Raw genomic sequence first — 19,634 nt, 5'->3', positions numbered from 1 at the left:
CCCCGGGATCATATCAACCTAAGACAGGAGAGTAATCATGCCATTGCTTTCTCGATGATGGGTAAGAATGATCCTTGGGGTTCGACAACCTAAGACAGGCACAGTCCCGAGCCTTAATTTTAATAAAACAAAAAGGGGGAGATGTCGGGGCCCACTTGGCTAGACCAGGATGGGGCAGTGGCTCAAGATGGTGCCTAGGCATGTTGCCAAGTCACAAGGCTCACGAAGCTAGTGGTGCCCTGAGCCTGCGCAGTGTGCCCTATCAGGCACCCTACGGATGATCAGTGACGCAGTGCCTCGTACTACCACTAGCCCACCTATGAGAGGGTTAGAAATGTGCATGCCCTAGCTGTGGGAAGCTTGGGATTGGTGGGGTGATGACAGAGGGGTTATGATGCTGATATATATTTGCTTGCTGTATGCATTAAAAAGGAAGCATTAAAGAAGTATCATCATCAGACTTGGCATTTATGTCTTCTTTCCTGGGGCTCTGCAGGTCGGAGCCTTAGGGACGCGACACTACCCTAGTATACAGGACTAAGAAAGGAATAGCTGAGGAAAGAATTTTAATTAAAATCTATACGGCAGTTGCCAAGCAAAGAATAGTGAAGACAGGGAGCAAGGAGAAAATCCATGTATTTAAGAAGCTAAAACTAGGCAAGTGTGGTGGTTTTCCTGTCTTACTTCATTAATAATAAATTAAATAAATAAAAAGAGTACTATTGTGGCCTGTGAGGTCATTTTCACCATATTCCCTAAATTACAGAGCTAACATCATCAAGATCCCAAGAATATATTTTTAACTAAATATGTAAAAGAGACAAATGAATTTAGTACAAAAGGCAATGTTTAAAATAAGGCATTATGAAATCTAGGATGATTACTGAAGAAAGATAAAAGTGAGGTGTTAGGGAAGTAGATTTCAGAAGAAGCTTGCATGTTTATGAAACACTTATTGAGAACATGTGAGTGCCAAATATATTCATTAGGCAGAATGTAAGATGATGCCAGGAGTGAGTTTTAGCCTATGAGGAGCATACAAAATTGGTGTTGGGTAGGTCAATACATGAGCAATTAAATATGGTCTTTTTTTATAGTGGCATAAATAAGAGATCCCGTGCATAAATTTCTTCTGAATAGCCTAATGGGCATTTCAGATAGCAAGGGGGAAATCAACACTGAAGTGCGGGCGCACACACATGCACACAGACTATATGTCAGAATGATTGTTTTACCCCATTCTTCTTACTTCCAAGTTAATTAACTATGTTCATGATGATTAAATCTATGGATTCATTACCAGTGGTGATTTTAGGAGATAGTATTATCCTGGGACAGTTTCCTAAGAGATTCCTCTTAGAAAACTTAGTTGGGTGGTTCTCACCCAACTCATCTAATACACACTACAACCACACCAGATTCTGTTTTATGTAAAATCACTAAACATTAAGCAACATAAAAGAAAAATATCAGTTCTAATCAGGAAAGTACAGATGAACTGTAAATAAATATAAACATAAATAAATAAATAAAATGCAAGATTTTCCGTTTCATGAAAGGTTGCTGTTTTCATGTGTCTTCTGTTCCCTACAATGTTCCTGAAGAAATTTGATATTTATATACAATCCTGAGGAAGATAGGATCACTGAAAAAAGCCCATGCTGGGCCATCCCTGAAGTTCTATGATGATGGTAAATCCTCCCAGTGGGAAGACTTCAAGTAGTGTTTCATCTTGTTAATGTAGCTTGAAGAAAAAAAAATGGCCAATGTGTGGTTATATTATACTATCATATGTGAGTAATAAAATGTGCACTCTGGCTTTTATATTAAGAGTGAATTGTAAAGGGCCATGTTGGAATTCCTTCAAAAAGACTGAAATACTCAGAGAAAGAGAATAGATGAGAACTTGGTCAAGCTTCATGTCATGACATGACATAGGAAGCCACAGAATAAAGAGGTAATTCATATTATTTTAAATAGAAACATTGTACGTATGTGCAAGTATAGTGTAGAGGGAAGGGGGAGCTAGAAAAAATTCTAGGGGGTAAGGCATGTGATAATATTTTTTCTCATAAATTTTTACCCCCTTGACTGTATTTTATGAATTATAATATATTTAATTAACAAATAACTTGGGAGAGTAATATTAGTTGATTTGGCTTTCAGATACAAAACCTGAGACTTACAAGGAGTACATAAAGAGAGTAAACAGATGTGGTCTCTAAACCCAGGTCTGTATGATTCAGAACCCTGAGCTCAGTTCCTTCCTGGGATTCTGCTAACACAAATGGCTGACAAATACCTCAAAATTTATTTCTCCAAACTGATCTGGAGATTCACTACCTTCTCTGATAAAGTGTTCCTTCTATTTTTCTTTACAACAAATGACACCACGGAAAATATGAATGGTAAAGTTAGAAATCTGAGTCATTTTTTTTCCTATGACATTTTCCATCAAATTTAGCTCAATATTAACTGGACTATTGCCTGTAATCCCAGTATCTGGCAAGCTAATATTGCAGATTCCAGGCCAGCACACGATAACTTATTGAGACCCTGTTTCAAAATATAAATGGTGAATGAATGAATGAATGATGGGATGGGGATGTAGCTCTGATGTAGAATGCCCCTTGGTGGAATCCTCAGTAAGGCCCACTCACTCACACACACACTCACACACTCACTCACTCATTCACTCACACACTAGCTCAACATTTAAACTGATTGAGCTTGAATTATGTGCAAGTCATTCTGGTGCATCTACACATGACATTTTTATCTGTAATTTCTGTCAAATCAATTTTATCCAAATTTCTTCTTCAGTGTCCCTTCATTTGACTTCTTCCAAGACAACAGAAGCATAAATTTGTCATGGATCTGCTTAGTCTTCACTCCATAAACAAGATTTAGAGCTGGGGGGATGGCCACATGGAAGTTAACATAATAAATTATACATAAATAAATGCAAATAAAATGTAAGACTTGCAGTATCCTCCTTTCTCAGCCTCCCAAGTACTGGGATTACAAGCATGTACCACTACACTTAGCTAATCCCTAGAAATTTTACTGAAAACATTACTGAAATTTTGTTAAATTTATTTTTTTCTCTGAAATACAGGTATCTTCTAATCCAGTCTAGAGGAATTGCTACTTCTTTTTCACAGACTCAGTGAGCATAATATTATCAAGTAATGGACTAGTGGGTGGTCTTTTGGAAAACAAAAAGTTGTTAAAATCCCTGCAAGCACGGGTCATGCGGGGCACACCAGCCGGGGCCCGGTCTCGGGACTTGGGGCCCCGGGCTGGACCGCGCGCAGCACACCAGACCACTGGAGAAACCTGGCCCAGTAAGACCCTGGGTCCCGGGCAGGGGTCTCGCGGGTCATGCCAGCCAGGGCCTGGGTCACGGGACTCTGGGCCCTGGGCCCTGGGCCGGACCACGTGTAGCACACCAGACCCCTGGAGCAACCGGGCCCAGTAAGACCCTGGGTCCCGGGCAAGGGTCGGGCGGGGCACCCCCCAGAACAGCCAGGACTCTGGGCCCCAGACAGAGTAGTGCGGAGCACGCTGGACCCATGGGGAAACCGGGCCGGGGGGTCATAGTGCTACTGAGTGCCTGATCTCACTACCTCCTCAAACCACACATACTGTCTTCTCTTATTAAAAAAAAAAAAAAGGAAAAGACAAAGAAAAAGAAAAAAGGAAATATCGGAGAGGGGTTAAGAAGGCCGTGGCAGATGCCAGGACACTGGAGATGCAGACAAAACTTATCCAAATGCCCTGGAACTTATGGAAAAATTCCCCGTGAAGGAGGACTGCTGTTTCTCTATATTGTTAAGAATCTTGGACGTCACCTATAAGGAGAGAGTTTAGCGGAGAGAAAGGCAGTGTTGAAAGTGGTCTCCGCGATGGTGATGGAGACTTGTATTCAGGAGGAGAAATCGGATCCTACCAACCTTATTTTTTTTGGAGAAATTACACCAAATGTCGAATGCTACCATCATGCATGCTTAGGAACACTGGACAACATTCAAAGTGGAAAAAGAGCTTGGGAAAGATTTGAAATGGTGGAGGCAGTGGCAATGGCACTGGCCAGTACTCAGGGGAGGCAGAGATCTGATGCATTACACCTGGAACCTTTGAAATAATAACCCCACAGGCAGAATGCTACCACCACGCACCCTCGAGAATGTGGGACAATTGGTTGGGCAAAGGGGGTGCTCGGATTGTAGCCTGCCGAGGGGTGAGGCCAGCGACGGACAGAGCAAAGCTGGGTTTGGAGCCTGCCGTGAGGCAAGGCCGGTGCTGGAGCCTCCGAGGCCGGGATCGGAGCCTGCCGAGGGGTTAGACCAGTGCTGGGGCCAGTGAGGCCAGGATCGGAGCCTGCCGTGAGGCAAGGTTGGTGCTGGGGACTTTGAGGCAGGGACTGAAACCTGCTGAGGGGTTAGGCCGGTGCCGGGGCCAATGGCCAACATTGGAGCCTGCCGTGAGGCAAGGCCATTCCTGGGGCCTTTGAGGCCGAAATCGGAGCCTGCCGAGGGGTTAGGCCGGTGCTCGGGCCAGTGAGGCCAGGATTGGAGCCTGCCATGAGGCAAGGCCAGTGCTGGGGCCTTCAAGGCCAGGATCGGAGCCTGCCGAGGGGTTAGTCCGGTGCCGGGGCCAGCGGCCGGCATCAGAACCTTCTGTGAGGCAAGGCCGCTACTGAGGCCTCCGAGGCCAGGATCTGAGCCTGCTGAGGGGTTAGACTGGTGCTTGGGCCAGCAAGGCCGCCATCAGAGCCTGCCGTGAGGCAAGGCCTGTGCTGGGGCCTTCAAGGCCGGGATTGGAGCCTGCCGAGGGGTTAGGCCGATGCCGGGGCCAATGGCCGGCATCGGAGCCTGACAGGAGGCAAGGCCACTACTGGAGCCTCTGAGGCCGGGATCAGAGCCTGCCGAGGGTTTAGGCTGGTGCCGGGGCCAGCGAGGCCGGGATAGGAGACTACAGTGAGGCTATGCCGCTACTGGGGCCTCCGAGGCCGGGATCGGAGCCTGCTGAGGGGTTAGGCCGATGCTGGGGCCAGCGAGGCCAGGATGAGAGCTTGCCGTGAGGCAAGGCCAGAGCTGGGGCCTCTGAGGCCAGGATAACATCCTGACAAAGGGGTTAGGCCGGTGCCGGGGCCAGCGGCCGGCATTGGAGCCTTCCGTGAGGCAAGGCCGCTACTGAGGCCACTGAGGCCGGTATCAGAGCCAGCCTTGAGGCTAGGCCGGTACTGGGGCCAGCAAGGCTGGGATCGAGCCAGCTGAGGGGATAAGCTGATGATGAGGCCAGTGAGGCCAGAATCGGGGCCTCCCATGAGGCAAGGCCGCTGCTTGAGTCAGCGAGGTCTGGATCAGTCCACTGGGTAGCCAGGCCACTATTGGGGTCATCAAGAGTAGGATCGGTACTTGCAAGACAGCATGCACAGAGAAATATCACAGAAAATAAAATCAGATGCTTCCCCTAATCAGCAAAAACTAGGAGGAAAGGGCCAACAGGAAGAGGTCGAGCTATAGAAACGGCCCTATAGTGAAGCAACTAAGGTGACCAATCAGAGGGTATGGAATAGGGGAGGATGGAGCCTCTTTAAAAGGCAGGAGGTACATACACAAATATATCAAAGTTAATCACCAAATGAGCATGGGATCCAGGGAGGGGGAGGGAATGGGATGGGGGCTGGATGAGGGCTAACTGGATGATGTGTGCTTGTATATCCTCTCAAGTCTTTTATTCCAATGTGATATATGATTACAATGCACCAAAAAAAAAAAAAAAAGTCCCTGCAAGCTCATTTTGGTAGCATAAACCTGTATTCTAATTTGTGGGCTTTCCCAAATATTTTGCCTAGAATGTCAAGAAATTTGAAGGAAGATAATTGGAAAATTGATGATAAAGTCTTGGCAAGAGGTATGTGGACAGACTTCTCTGAACAGATAAAATGTGAAGATATTTGTGATTTTTAAAAAGGAACATTTCAGTGATTGAATGGGTAGGATAACCTAAACAGTGGATATTAGTAAGCCTCTTTCCCAGTCACCTCTGTCATTATCCAATAGGCTAATGAACAAGGAGTGCTGCGTCACAAATGGAGGTCATGCATGAGCTGGGCAATCCTCCTGTCTCAGCCTTCCAAGTACTGGGATTACAGGTGAGCAACTCAGCCTTCTACTCACCAAGGCTGAAATGACCACAGCTCTTTCTGAAGGATCTATGTGCCTGCAACTGAGACTACTCCCAAGTCCTCAATATATCACCATTTCCCGGAGAAATCATCAACCTACATAAGTCACAGGTTGGTAACATGGGATCACCTCCACCAGGGAAGGAACAGGATTTTGTTCTGGTAGACCTGAGAAAGTTTCTGGTGGTCTGGTAGTCTGGTCATCCTGAGGGTCCTCAGGCTGATCAATGTCTCCATTATCTGATCAACAGATAAGCTACAGAGTCCCCTAAATTATAGATTTCTCAAGGTATTGTATCTATCTTGTTAACAATGCACAAACAGTTATATTCTCTTTCAGTTAACTCTAGGATCTACAGATTTCCCAGGAATTTGGGACAGATAGGCCTGGGAAAGAGAACTGGTTTGGGCAGTAAAGTTTGAGGCATTTTTGTATCAGAATCCTATATTAAAGTTATATTTTGATTTATTTTTTGCCTGTTTCCTTTTTACCTGTTTACTTCTTTTACCCACATCTCTTTGAATCAGCATTCAAAACATGGTGCTGCCTTTCCTGTGGCCAAGATACACGTGTACAGGTATCAAGAGGCTTAAAGGAGAATAGTACCCTCACTATTGACCTTTGCACTCCACTAGCAAAATTTGTCTTCTAACCTTGTTATGTAGTTAGCCAAAGATGCACAGGGCAAAGAGAGAAATGGGACAGGCACAGGCCTTCCTGAGAAGAGATATGAGAGTTTCCCTACTGATTTGTGGTGAGAGACTTGGAGCCATTACATTGCAGCTATAGACACTAGCAGAGAAAACAATATAGGTAGGCAAAACCTAAACATAAGTGCCCCAAATTACTATGCATCCACAGAGGTGGGGTCTCTGGATAGTAATAAAAATTCCTTACGTGGCAGATGTGGCCCTTCACTTTTTTGCTCCTGGACCAGCCAGCTGTGACCCTTCAGATAAACTCAACCAATAATGCCCTTCATGCTCACCCTCTCTGTGTCCACTGAATGAAATCTTTCTTTGAGGGAGACAAGAACCAAGGAAAACTTGCAGCCCTGTGATGCTTTCACGGCTTCTAATTATTATTATATATAATACATATGTATATATATATAATTTTGTTTTCTCCAATTGCTATATATGTACATAATATATGTATTAGGTATATATGTAAATGTATAATATATATGTATTATATTAATAAGTATATTAATATGTAATTTCTTTTTCTTTGCTGGCTTAAAGGTCTTAATTCCAAAAGGAAGAATGCTTCTATCAATAGACACAGCAATTATTCTATTGAGTTGGGATTAAGGCTGGCACCGAGGGAGGATACCATTAAAGCATGATATATGCATGTATAACAATGTCACATCAAACCTACTGATTTGCACAATAAGTATGCATTAGTAACTATTTCATAAAAATACCTGGGTAAGCCAGGCATGGTGGCGCACGCTTGTAATCCCTGCACTTGGGAGGCAGAGACAGGAGGATCGCGCAGGTTCGAAGCCAGCCGTGCGCGCTGGCTTAGGAGACCCTGTTTCCAAATAAAAATGTAAAAATTGGTCTGGGAGTGTAGCCCAAAGGTAGAAGGGCTTCCAGGAACCCCAGTACCACCAAAAAAACCCCAAAAAAAACAACAAAAAAAAAACCCTGGGTAATAAAATGCATGGTAGTAGAACAAAAGATAGTGAAACAGGAAAATATCCTAGTTAATATCAAATATATTTCAAGCTATAATAATTAGAACAGTGACAAAGAACAGTATATAATCAACTGAATGGTTTAAAAAAACAGTGGGTACGTCCAAACTAGAGAGCATTGGGGATACTAGAGGGACTCCAAATAATGGAGGAGAAACCTCAGCAAAGCTAGAATGGAAGGATAGGAAAGGAAGAAGGCTGAGTTGATTAATGGAGGAGCTACATCCGAATATGTGTAAAAGTGTGAATATAGCATGGCTAACCTGACAGTCATTGTTGGGAGGGGGAAGGGGGATGGGAGGACTGCATCATGCACAGTCTAAATGTATAGCACTTACAAATATGTTCCACATATAAATAAAAATTAAAAAAAACAAAATGAAAAAGGGGTGGCTGAAAATGTAGCTCAAGTCAAATGCTCCTGGTTTCACTCTCCAATGACAAGAAAAAAATAAAAAGAAATGACAGGGGAAAAAAGTGGATTTGCCTCTTTCTGGTAACACTGTTCCTCCTACAATTTATGTGGGGCACAGGCAAGCCGGGGTAAGGTCTTCTATTGGTCCAGAGTTCCTCTTCTTCCTTCCCTGCCCTCAAAGAATTGAACTTTCATTTCTTTCTGGCTCCTCCCAGGAGGGGAGGGGAAGTCAGGCTTCCTCCGTAAGTTCAGGCCACTTTTGCCCTGGCTGGACCTCACTCTTCTTCACAAAATCACTGCACCATCGGTGTGTGAAGGTGTACCGAGCAATTTGTGGAGGCTGGAGTTTAGAAGACTTTGGAAGAAGAAACTGAATTTTCTCAGGTGAGTTTAATTGGTTGTCTGGAGAGAAGGGAGAGGCAAGGTGCACCTTGAAGCTTCCTGGTGAGAGCCAGATTGATAAGCAGGTGGGGGAGGGACGGCCCTAAAAGAAAGAGGGTTTCTAGACGTGAAGAGCTATTGGCTTACTGGGAGAACAGTTATTACACAGTGCTGAGTCTTCCCCCATCTCCTTCCTCGTCTGTGATTAAGAAAGAGTGCCAGAATCCTCTCATCCTGGTACAGAGAGTTCCTTTGCCCAACAACAGGGACAAAGCCAAAGACATTTAAAATATATAGTTGAATGCCAATCTGTGTAACTGTGCTATTTTGATATATCTCTTGTTCTCATCACCCTGACCTGTGTTCAGAAGCCCAATGCCCTGTGCCTCTTTTCTGATCTCTGTGCCTATGTCACAGCTCCAGATTCAAACTCAGGGAATTGCTGCAGTTCCTTAAAAATCAGGACCTGTCTCTTTTCCTTTGGGTCACATTAGCCTGGAAAAAGCAGAGCTCAGCCCATAGGCCAAAAATGTCCAGAAATGTCACCTTTTCTAACTTGTTTATTTACTTTTGAGATGGAGTTTCCTTATGTTGCCCAGGCTTGTGTAGAACTCCTGGTGCAAATTTGCACCTATGTATTTAGTCACTGGGATTACAGGTGTTCTCCATCATAACTGGCCCATTCTTAACTTTCAATAAACAAAATTACTTGCTTGAGTGATGTTGTCATCAAAAGGTGTCTGAGATGATATAACAATTTCCTGAGGCGCATGGGAGAATGCAGTGAAAGTGGGGTACTCTGGGCTTATTGTTTGTTTTTGTACTGTAGATATCTTTATGAAGTAGTTATTTCATCTCTTTTGGATATATACCAGAAAAAGGAATTTCTGGGTCATACTGTAGTTGATGTTTCTCATTTCATTAAGAGCCTCCATACTGTCACAATGAGTCATACACTCTCAACAAAATACACAAGGGTTTCTTTTTCTCCATAACCTTGCTATTGTTTTTTTTTTAAAGCCACTACCCTAACAGATGTATGTTGATATCTATTCTAGTTTTGAATCAAATGTCCGTGATGACTAATAATGATGAAAACCCTTTTAGATATACTTCATGGCCACTTCTTTGCAGACATCTCCATTCAGGTTCTTTATCCCTTTTGTATTTATTTATTTACTTATATATATATTTTTGGCATTGAATCCAGGGACCTTCTACCTCTAAGCTACATGCCCCTCCCTGCCCCTACCCTATTTTGTTTAGAAGCAAAATCTCACTAAGTTTCTGTATACTAGACTCCAACCTGTGATTCTCCTGTTTCAGCCTCCCAAACTCTTTTTTTTTTTAATGGTACCAGAGATAAACCCAGGGTATTCTACCTCTGAACTACACCCCCATCTCTATCTTATTTTTAATTTAGAAGCAGGGTCTCATATTTGCTGGAGGCCTCACTCAGTGCCCAAGGCTGGCTGTGAACCTGTGGTCCCGTCTCAGCCTCCCAAGTACTAGAACTAGAGGTGTGCACCACCACACCCAGCTCTCAATCTTTATCCATTTTTAAAATCAGGTTATTTCTTTTCCTACTATTGATTTGCATGTACTTTAAATATATCTTTCATGTTAATTCCTTGTCTGATGACAGCTTACAGATATTTTCTCTGATTTCAGGGCACTTACACATTTTTGATTGTTTGTTTTGCTATGCAGAAGTATTTTACTGTTATGTATTGTGTCCCATTTATTTTTCTTCAATTTAGTAGATGAACTTCTTTTCTACCAAGGAAGATGTGGATGATGCAAAAAAATCTTGGTAGACAATTTTTCCTGTTCAGTACAATGAATGGAAAATAGCAATTATTACAACATATTTGAAATGTCATATGACATGAACTAAGAAGTAAAGTACTTGAAATTATGCTGAAAAGCCCATTTTCACCATGTCCATGAACAATTTTCCATGTTTCTTTTTCTTTTATTTCTTGACTTGTAGTATTGTTGTTTTGGCTTATCCTTGGTTTCTCCATAGACAGTACACATTCTTTTCCTGCTTTTCTTACTCTGCCCCCTTTGAATCTTCCAATCACACAGGAATCTGAGCAGCAGGAGCCTCAGAAGTCAGGACAGGTGGGAACAGGGAACAAGGTTCTATGGCTTCAGGAATTCTGGTGAATGTAAAAAAGGAGGTGACCTGCCCCATCTGCCTGGAGCTCCTGGCAGAACCTCTGAGCTTAGACTGTGGACACACCTTCTGCCAAACGTGCATCACATCAAACTATGAGTCCACGAAAAGTCAAAAGGGGGAGAGCAGCTGCCCTGTGTGCCGAGCCACTTACCAGTTTGAGAACCTGCGGCCTAATCGGAATGTGGCCAACATAGTGGAGAGGCTCAAGGAGGTCAAGTTGAGCCCACAGGAGGGGCAGAAGGTGAATCGGTGTGCTCGCCATGGAGAGAAACTCCTCCTCTTCTGTAAGGAGGACAGCAAGGTCATCTGCTGGCTTTGTGAGCATTCTCAGGAGCACCGTGGTCACCACATAGTTGTCATGGAGGAGGTTGCAGATGAGTACAAGGTAAGAGATCATGGTGGAGGGAGAACAGAGTAGAAAATAGTACCTCATGGGAAATGTCCACTCTGCACTGTAGTTGATTGCATTGCATCATAGAACTGAGTTTTACTGTTTTTTGTATACTCTACGCCTACCTCTTGAGGCCTAAAGGATTTTTGTGTGTATGTTGCATTTAATTTAAGAGAAGAAGCATAGAGTATAAACTCTTAGACAGGAGCAAATCTTTATGTGCCTTGTACTAGATGGGTGGAGATTTGGTGTCAAGAAAGCTCTTATTATTCCTTTCATTAAAAGAGACAGTGAGGTGAGTTGAGATACAACTTCTTTTTTCCAAAGCAGGACTAAGTTCGTCTTCTAGCCTTTCCCAAAAAATAAAATCAGTATATATTTGGTGTGGTGGTGGAGCCTTTGTTACCTGAGACTTACAGAAGACATTATTCATGTTAGATTTTTTTTCCCAATTTATTAGATTCTCATTGCCATTCTCAGTGTTTCTGTAAACTCTTCTCAACTGAGATCGACCTGATTTCTTCCAAGACTATCCTCCATCTAGGTGCTGAGAAAACTCATAGCCTGGCTCTGGTGTGATTCCTTTCTCACAGGTGAAGCTCCAGGAAGCTGTGGAAGAGCTGACAAAGTATTGGGAAATATATGAGGAGTGGAAAGCTGACATCCAAAAGGGGAGAGCTCTCTGGAAGGTAGGAAGACACACTTTCTTGAGGGAGTTATCCAGAAACCTGGGCAGCACTTTGAGAAGGAACTCTTTTGCTCTTTATTTTCTGGAAGTTGTTAAGTCCAAAAGTCATGGACTCCCTCTCCTCAGCCATTCTCTTGTGGGGTGGGGGATGGAGCATGAGTGTGTCACGATGAGCACAGCTTTGTGGAGAGGACACCCACTGGAGGGCTCTGGTGAGGCTGAGGCGACTAGTGGAACATGGATTCCATTCCTGGGGCGATTTCTGAGATTTCATGGGAGAAGACATTTGGTAGTGAATCATATGCTATCTTCAGGGTTCAACTTTTGTCATAGGGTTTAGGAGTGTCATGAAGAGTAATACAGAAAGGTAATAATGGACTGAGTGGCACTCACCTATCTATTGGGGCTCAGGAGGAATCTCAGTGATGCTGACATTTTTTTATTTTTTATTTATTTATTTATTTTTGGTGGTACTGGGGTTCCTGGAAGCCCTTCTAACTCTGGGATACACTCCCAGACATATTTTATGCTTTTTTATTTTTGGAAACAGGGTCTCTTAAGCCAGCACGGCTGGCTTCCAACCTGCGCGATCCTCCTGTCTCCGCCTCCCAAGCGCGGGGATTACAAGCGTGCGCCACCACGCCTGGCGCTGTTTAAAAATGTCATGAAGAGAAAATAAAAAGGAAAAAGTCAAAGCCTACTTTGCCCCCCCCTTGCTTTGATCTCCCTTTTCTGGGAGAACACTCTAAGGAAAATCTTTTTTTGGCTCAGAGCTTCACCTGATATACTGAGTGCCCCTCTCTCTTTCTTGTCCCTGGAGAATCAAATACAGAATGAAGTACAAAATGTTCAGGCACAGTTTGAAAAATGGAGAGGCATCCTCGACTTGGAGGAGAAGAATGAGCTACAAAATCTGGAGAAAGAGGAAAAAGATATCCTGAACAGCATGGGAGAGTCTGAAAATGAGCTTGTCCAGCAAAGCCAACTGATTACAGATCTCCTTTCAAATCTGCAACAATATTTGGAGGGGTCAACAGTGAAGATGCTACAGGTGAGTATTTAAAATTCAGAAAAATAGAAACCATTTCTATTTAGAGATTCAGAAAAATAGGAGCAATCCCCTTCTCTTTGTTTTTGCTGTGCTTTTTCTAGTGTTCACAGTAAAGTTCTTTGGGCCCTATAAATTTTTGTTCTGAGTCAATTTCAGAGATTATGGGAGTAACTGAATGTATAAACAGCAAAAGGAAAGTAACATTTTTGTTGATTTGTCATGTGCAGTGCAAAAAATTGAACCTTGGAGAGAAGATCCACTGCACCTAGTGATTTTCTTTATAGGCCCCCTGTTTTCTGTCATCTAGTGTTAAGTAGGCAACAAGGAACTTCTTGTCACTCAGGTTACTTACTGGCAAAAATGGCTTCAGGTGACAAGACATAATTTTGTTTTTTCCCTTGTAGAATGTGTTGACATTTTGTTCTTCTTTCTTTTATTTTCTGGGAAAAAAAATGTGAAGAACTGGTAGTATTTCTTCTTTAAATGTATAGCAACATTCACCAGTGAAGCCAACATGCTCTGCTTATTTACCTAAGTTGTCAAATTTGTAGACCTAATTAGTTGTAAGAATTCCTGATCACTCTTAATTTCCATGTTTCTGTTGTATTTGTCTATGTATTTTAATGGACAAATTAAATTATGTGTACTTACTATATGCAGTGTGGACTTGAACTTGTTTATTAGTTCTAGGAGTTTCTTGGTTTAATTCTTATAATTCTTTTTTTTAAATGGGATTACGTTAATTTTTGTGTTGGATTGTTTTTATTTCTTTCACTTGTCTAATTGCTTGGCTAGGTCTTCTCATACTATGTTGAATAGAAATGGTGAGAATTGGCATTATTGTCTTTCTCCTGATCTAAGGAGAGAAGACTCTTAACTTCTCACTGTTGAATGTGATATTAGCTCTAAGTTTGTCATGTATGACTTTATTATACTGAAAAATATTACTTGTATAATTAATTTGTAGAATGATTTTATCATGAAAAGATTTTGAATTTTATCAGATACTTTTTCTGTACCTAATAAAATATCATATGGTTTTTGTACTTAATTTTGTTAATGGGATATATCACATTTATAAATTTGTATATATCAGACCATCCTTGCATTCCTTGATGAAACCCAACTTTAGCAAGGTGACTGATTCTTTTAAAGTGCTGTTCAATATGGTTTGCTAATATTTTTGTTGTTGTTGAGGGTTTTTATATCTATATTTATTAGAGATATTATCCTATAATATTCTTTCTTTAACATTCTTGTCTGCCTTTGTATCAGATTAATACTGCCCTCATAAAAATAATTCACAAAAATACTTTCTTTTGCTTTTTAGGAAGCATTTCAAAGAATCATTTCTTTAATTTTTTTTTCATTAGAATCTATTGGTGCAGGCTAGGTGTACTGGTAGAAGCTTGTAATCCCAGTACTTGGAAGGCTCACAAGGGAATCTTGGGCTCACAACCAGCCTCAGCTACTTAATGAAGCCCTTTACAATATAGTGAGACCCTGTTTCAAAATAAAGAATAAAATAGGGCTGGGGTGTAAATCAGAAGTAGAATGTCCCTGGACAATCCCCAGTACTGAAAAATTTTTTTTGCTATTGGTGCAGCATAGCCAGATATTGAAGTACATGCCCATATCCCAGTATTTGGGAGGTTGAAACAGGAGAATCACAGGTTTGATACCAACTTCAGAAACTTAGCATAACCCGTATGAACTTAGCAAGACCCTGTTTCAAAATGAAGAAATAAATAAAAAAGCCAAGAATTTAGCTTGTATGTAGAATGCCCTGGGTTCAATCCCAGTACCAAAAAACAATCAAACAAATGAAAAAAGATTTTTATTGGTTTAATATAATTATATATAGTACTGACATTCAAAGTGATACATTCATTTAGGCATTCTTTAAATATTTGATAGAATTCAGTAATGAAGTCCTCAAGGCCTGAGGCTTTTCATTATTAAATAATTTTAACTAATTCAATTTTGTTGCTATTATTGGTCTGTTCATGTTTTCTCTCTTTTTAATTTTTTTTATGTGTGTATTTGTGTTTGTATGTGTGTGGGGGTATGGGGGGATTGAGCCCAGGGGCATTCTACCTCCAAGCTATACCTACGACCCTATTTTATTTTTATTTTGAAACAGGGTCTTGCTAGATTGATGAGAGTTTCACTACTTGCTGAGGCTGTCCTCAAACCTAGAATTCTTCTGTCTTAGCCTTCCAAGTACTGGGATTGTAGGTCTGGACCACCATGCCTGGGTCGTTCTTTCTCTTTATTATTCAGTATCAGTAGTTTGTATGAGTTTGGAAATGTATTCAACTTTCTGAATTATCCAATTTGTTACCTTCAGCAAAGTAACAAATTTTGGCAAAATTAATATTTATTCATGTTTGATTCTCCCAAAGACTTCAAGTATTTGGCAAATCACAATGTATCCATTCACATATCTATTAAGTAAGTGAAAGAACCATGTATTCTTTTAGTCATATCATGGGGAGTCATGGGGTGATTGGCTTGAGCTTAATATTTCTTGTTTTTCACATGGGGATCATTTCTGTTCTCAGCACAACAGTGGCTGCTGAGAATGTGATGAGACTTTGTAAATGAGGACAGCCTATTTTCTTTAACTCATGTGTTTACTTTTTTCCTTAGGATGTGAATGACATCATGGAAAGGTATGTGTGGGATACCAAGGATAGTCCTTTTGCATGGTGAGAATTGTGCTTAAAAAAGTCATCTGGCTGGTTGTGGTGGTGCATTCATGTAATCCCAATATGTGAGACTGAGACAGGAGGATGACAGGTTGTAGGCCAGACTCGTCAATTTAGTGAGACCCTCAGCAACTTAGTGAGACCATGTTTCTAAATAAATAAATAAGTAAAGGGCTGGGTGTGCAGATTAGAGTTTAAATGCACTGGGCTCAGTCCTTAGTACCCAAAAATATCCCCCAAATTTCATTATTTCATCATTTCTTATGAGCTCTTAGAGGTAGAGAGGAAGAGGCTAACTGTTTCATTTTAGAAAGGAGAAACTGAGCTTCTGAGAGGTGAAGAACTTCCCAAGGCCAGGCATAAAGTAGATGGGAAGATGGACATGAGTATATATCTTCGAAATCCAAGGTGAGAGGTCTATCCTCTCCCTTTGAGGATCCCCAGGGAGCAGAGTTCAAGTGCATCCATTGAGTGAAATGCTAGGAAGACCCTGCTATTCAAAAGGTACAAAGAAGTAGGGAGGTTAATGTTTTTCATCCATAGGTGTAAGATCTTGAAGCTGAAGAAGCCAAAAACTTTCCCCAGGAAACAAAAGACAGTGATCAGAGCTTCTGATCTGGTCAGAATACTCCAAGCTTCTCAAGGTGAGGGGAGCTGGGATCAGGGTATGGCTGTGAAATTTTACCATGGAAGAAGCAAAATGGGGAAGAGGGTGCAGTGTGTAGTGCGGGTAGAGGAAATGGGAGGGTGGGTATTGTATGATCAGATAACACTGTATTTAATGGGGATGGAATCATCTTCACCAACAGTTTCAGTGGCCTATCAGAGTGTCCTCCCCATGCTCTAATCCACAGAGGAAGTGCATTGCATTTCAGTGCTAAAACCTTTGTTTACATTTAATATGATGAATTTGTATCATTTCAGAGCTGACAGACATTGAACACTGCTAAGGTAAGGAAAAATCAGAGAATCATAAACCACCCTCTTTTCAGCAGAAGAATGTATTAATCTAATAGATCTCATGTTTTGCCGGACGTGGTGGCGCATGCTTGTAATCCCCATGCTTGGGAGGCAGAGACAGGAGGATCGTGCAGGTTCAAAGCCAGCCACATGTGCTGGCTTAGGAGACTGTTTCCAAAAAATGTAAAAATAGGTCTGGGAGTGTAGCCCCGAAGTTAGAAGGGCTTCCAGGAACCCCAGTACCACCAAAAAAAAAAAAACCTAAAAAAATAATAATAATAGATCTCATGTTTTAAGAACTGTTTTCCCTTATAATACATATTGTTTTTGTTTGTTTGTTTGTTTGTTTGTTTGTTTGTTTGTTTTTGGTGGTACTGGGGTTCCTGGAAGCCCTTCTAACTATGGGCTACACTCCCAGACCTATTTTATACTTTTTTTATTTTTGGAAACAGGGTCTCTTAAGCCAGAGCGGCTGGCTTCGAACCTGCAGGATCCTTCTGCCTCCACCTCCCAAGTGCAGGGATTACAAGCATGTGCCACCATGCCCAGCCTACATAATGTGTTTTTGAAGTGTTCTACTTCTTCCAAAAAATTTTTAACAAAAGTCAGTCAAGGTGGCACATGTTTGTAATTCCAATACTTGGGAGGCTGAGACAGGAGGATTGCAAGTTTAGACAGTCTCAGCAGTGTAGCAAGATACTCTGCAACCTAGCAAGACCCTGTTTCCAAACAAAATATAAAATAGGGGTGGGAATGCAGGTTGGAGGTAGAATACTCTACGCTTCAATCCCTAGTATTATAAAAAAAAATTCCTTTAGCTCTCTCTCAAGTTCATCTCAGAATTTCTCTCATTATGTCACAATTAAACTACAGCAACTTTTTCACCCAACCCCATAAGTTTTCTGAAGTTCATATGACACTGGATCCAAGCAACATTCAAAATTTTGTCATTTCTCTAGATGAGAGGCAAATAAGAAATGTACACATACATCTATTTTGTGTGTGTGTGTGTGTGTGTGTGTGTGTGTGTGTGGTACTGAGAATGGAACCCAGGGGCATTCTACCTCTGAGCTACACCTCTGGTCCTATTTTTTTTTTTTTTTTTTTTTTTTTTTTTTAGTCTTTATCTTTTTTGAAACAAGTTCTGAGTTGCAAAGGGCCTCCATAAGTAGCTAAGGCTGTCCATGAACTGTGATCCTCTGGTTTCCACCTCCCAAATGCTAGGATTACAAGCATGCACCACTATTCCCAAGCACATACATCTATTCTTGTTTAGGAATTATCCTGAAGGTGTCCTGGGCTTCCCAGCCATAACTTCAGGAAAACATTACTGGGAGGTAGATGTGTCTAAGAAAAGAGCCTGGATTCTGGGGTGAAGTAGTGGAAGTTGCCTCTGCCACCAGTTCTTCCTTGATCTTACACAAAATACAAGATATCAACTTATCCATGGCTACTAGGTTCTAAGACTGCAGAGTCAATTTGAGTATAATGCTTTTGAGAATTCTCCTGGCCCACAGCCTTTGATCGTGACCCTCTCCCTGCCGGTTGCTCCCCAGTGTGTTGGGGTATTTGTAGACTTGGAGGCTGGAACTCCCATTTTACAATGTTACAGATCCCATGTTTCTCATCTATATATTCTCTCCATGTTCTTTTCTTGGTGAAATTTATTCATATCTCAGTCCTATGTGATGTCCTGAACCTATGACATTCTACAGTGCCCAGGAAAATGGCACTCTGCAATGTGCAGGACCCATTTCAAAGAGCCTGGGCTTCTCACACCCTCACCACATCCTGTTCAGTGCCTCTGGCTCTGGTGCGCCCTTCATGCACCTGAGCCCATTCACACCATTGGACCACTTTTCCTCCTGTCACCTGCTATTTTATTTGCTCATGTGTATTGCCTACACATTCCCATGTCCTTCCCCTCCCAATACATTGTTTGCTTCAAAGAGAATCTTAATTCAGTTTTTCATATTCCCAAGAAAACATAACCAAATCCTTGTTAAGAAAGACCACTATTGAAAATCAGGCACAGTGCCCCCATATCCATAATCCCAGTCCTTGGGAGGCTAAGACTGAAGAATTGTAGGTTTGAGGCCAGTCTCAGCAAATTAGCAAGGCCCTCAGCAACTTAGTAAGCCCTTGTTTCAAAATAAAAATAATAAAGTAGAACTGGAGTATAGCTCAAAGGTATAAAGCATCTGAGTTCAACTCCCAGTACCAAACACACACACACACACAAAGATCAGTATTAACACCTCTGCTAGAAAAGACAACCCCTTGTTTTTGCCATCAACTGACAGAACATAAAGAAGTTTTCTGCCACCTTTCTGTATTATTAAGGACTATGTGTAGGAGTCCCTCAGTAAAGAATGAGCCCTTAGCAGTATGGCAGTTTAGCTATGATGTTTATTATTCTTTAAGGGGTTAAGGAGAAATTATCATAAGTGGTATATGATAATAATAGACATTTTGTGCCCAGAGTACCTAAGATCAAATTGAGTCCCCTTACGTTTTAGCAGTGGAACATAGGATAATGTAATTAAATGGATGTGCTTATTTTCTTGTAATAACTTTGTGATGAACACTACACGTGGCATCAGTGCTAGAAAATGAATTATGTAAAGTAACTATTGAAATGTCTCAATAAATATTTGTTCTGTTGATTACAGAGAAACGTGATCTGCATCAGTGTCCCATGAAGCAGGCTCTGCAAAGGGGAACAAGGGCTGACGTCACACTCAGGTCTCAGTGTTAGGGCCAGATGCCACAACAGAGACTAACCCAGTTCGTTCTCTCTCTCTCTCTCTCTCTCTCTCTCTCTCTCTCTCTCTCTCTCTCTCTCTCTCACGCACGTGCACACACACACACGTGCACACACACACTTTTTTCACATTTAGAGGAATTTTATTGTAATCCTGCTGTTGCCAGTATTGGTCCTTATCAAGAA

General features: G+C 41.7%; 2 protein-coding genes across 2 annotated transcripts in view; both read left to right on the top strand.

The window, feature by feature from the left end:
- LOC308259065 (olfactory receptor 52H1-like) overlaps window positions 1–19,634 on the top strand; it is a gene marked incomplete at both ends in the record, with an annotated part of 349,856 nt that overhangs the window by 180,066 nt on the left and 150,156 nt on the right. The window lies entirely within an intron of this gene.
- Window positions 10,849–19,386, top strand: LOC308272316 (tripartite motif-containing protein 5-like; the record flags this gene model as incomplete). The annotated part of the gene is made up of 7 exons (XM_080709067.1): window positions 10,849–11,268; window positions 11,868–11,963; window positions 12,783–13,013; window positions 15,666–15,688; window positions 16,268–16,454; window positions 18,142–18,249; window positions 19,357–19,386. 7 exons carry the CDS (start codon window positions 10,849–10,851, stop codon window positions 19,384–19,386), a joined length of 1,095 nt encoding a protein of 364 aa, XP_080565193.1.

This window comes from Muscardinus avellanarius, assembly GCF_963383645.1.
Source record: "Muscardinus avellanarius genome assembly, chromosome: 1".
In the NCBI taxonomy this organism is placed as follows: domain Eukaryota; kingdom Metazoa; phylum Chordata; class Mammalia; order Rodentia; family Gliridae; genus Muscardinus; species Muscardinus avellanarius.
The sequence above is the reverse complement of the archived record's forward strand: the minus strand, read 5'-3'. Positions and strand labels throughout refer to the sequence as shown.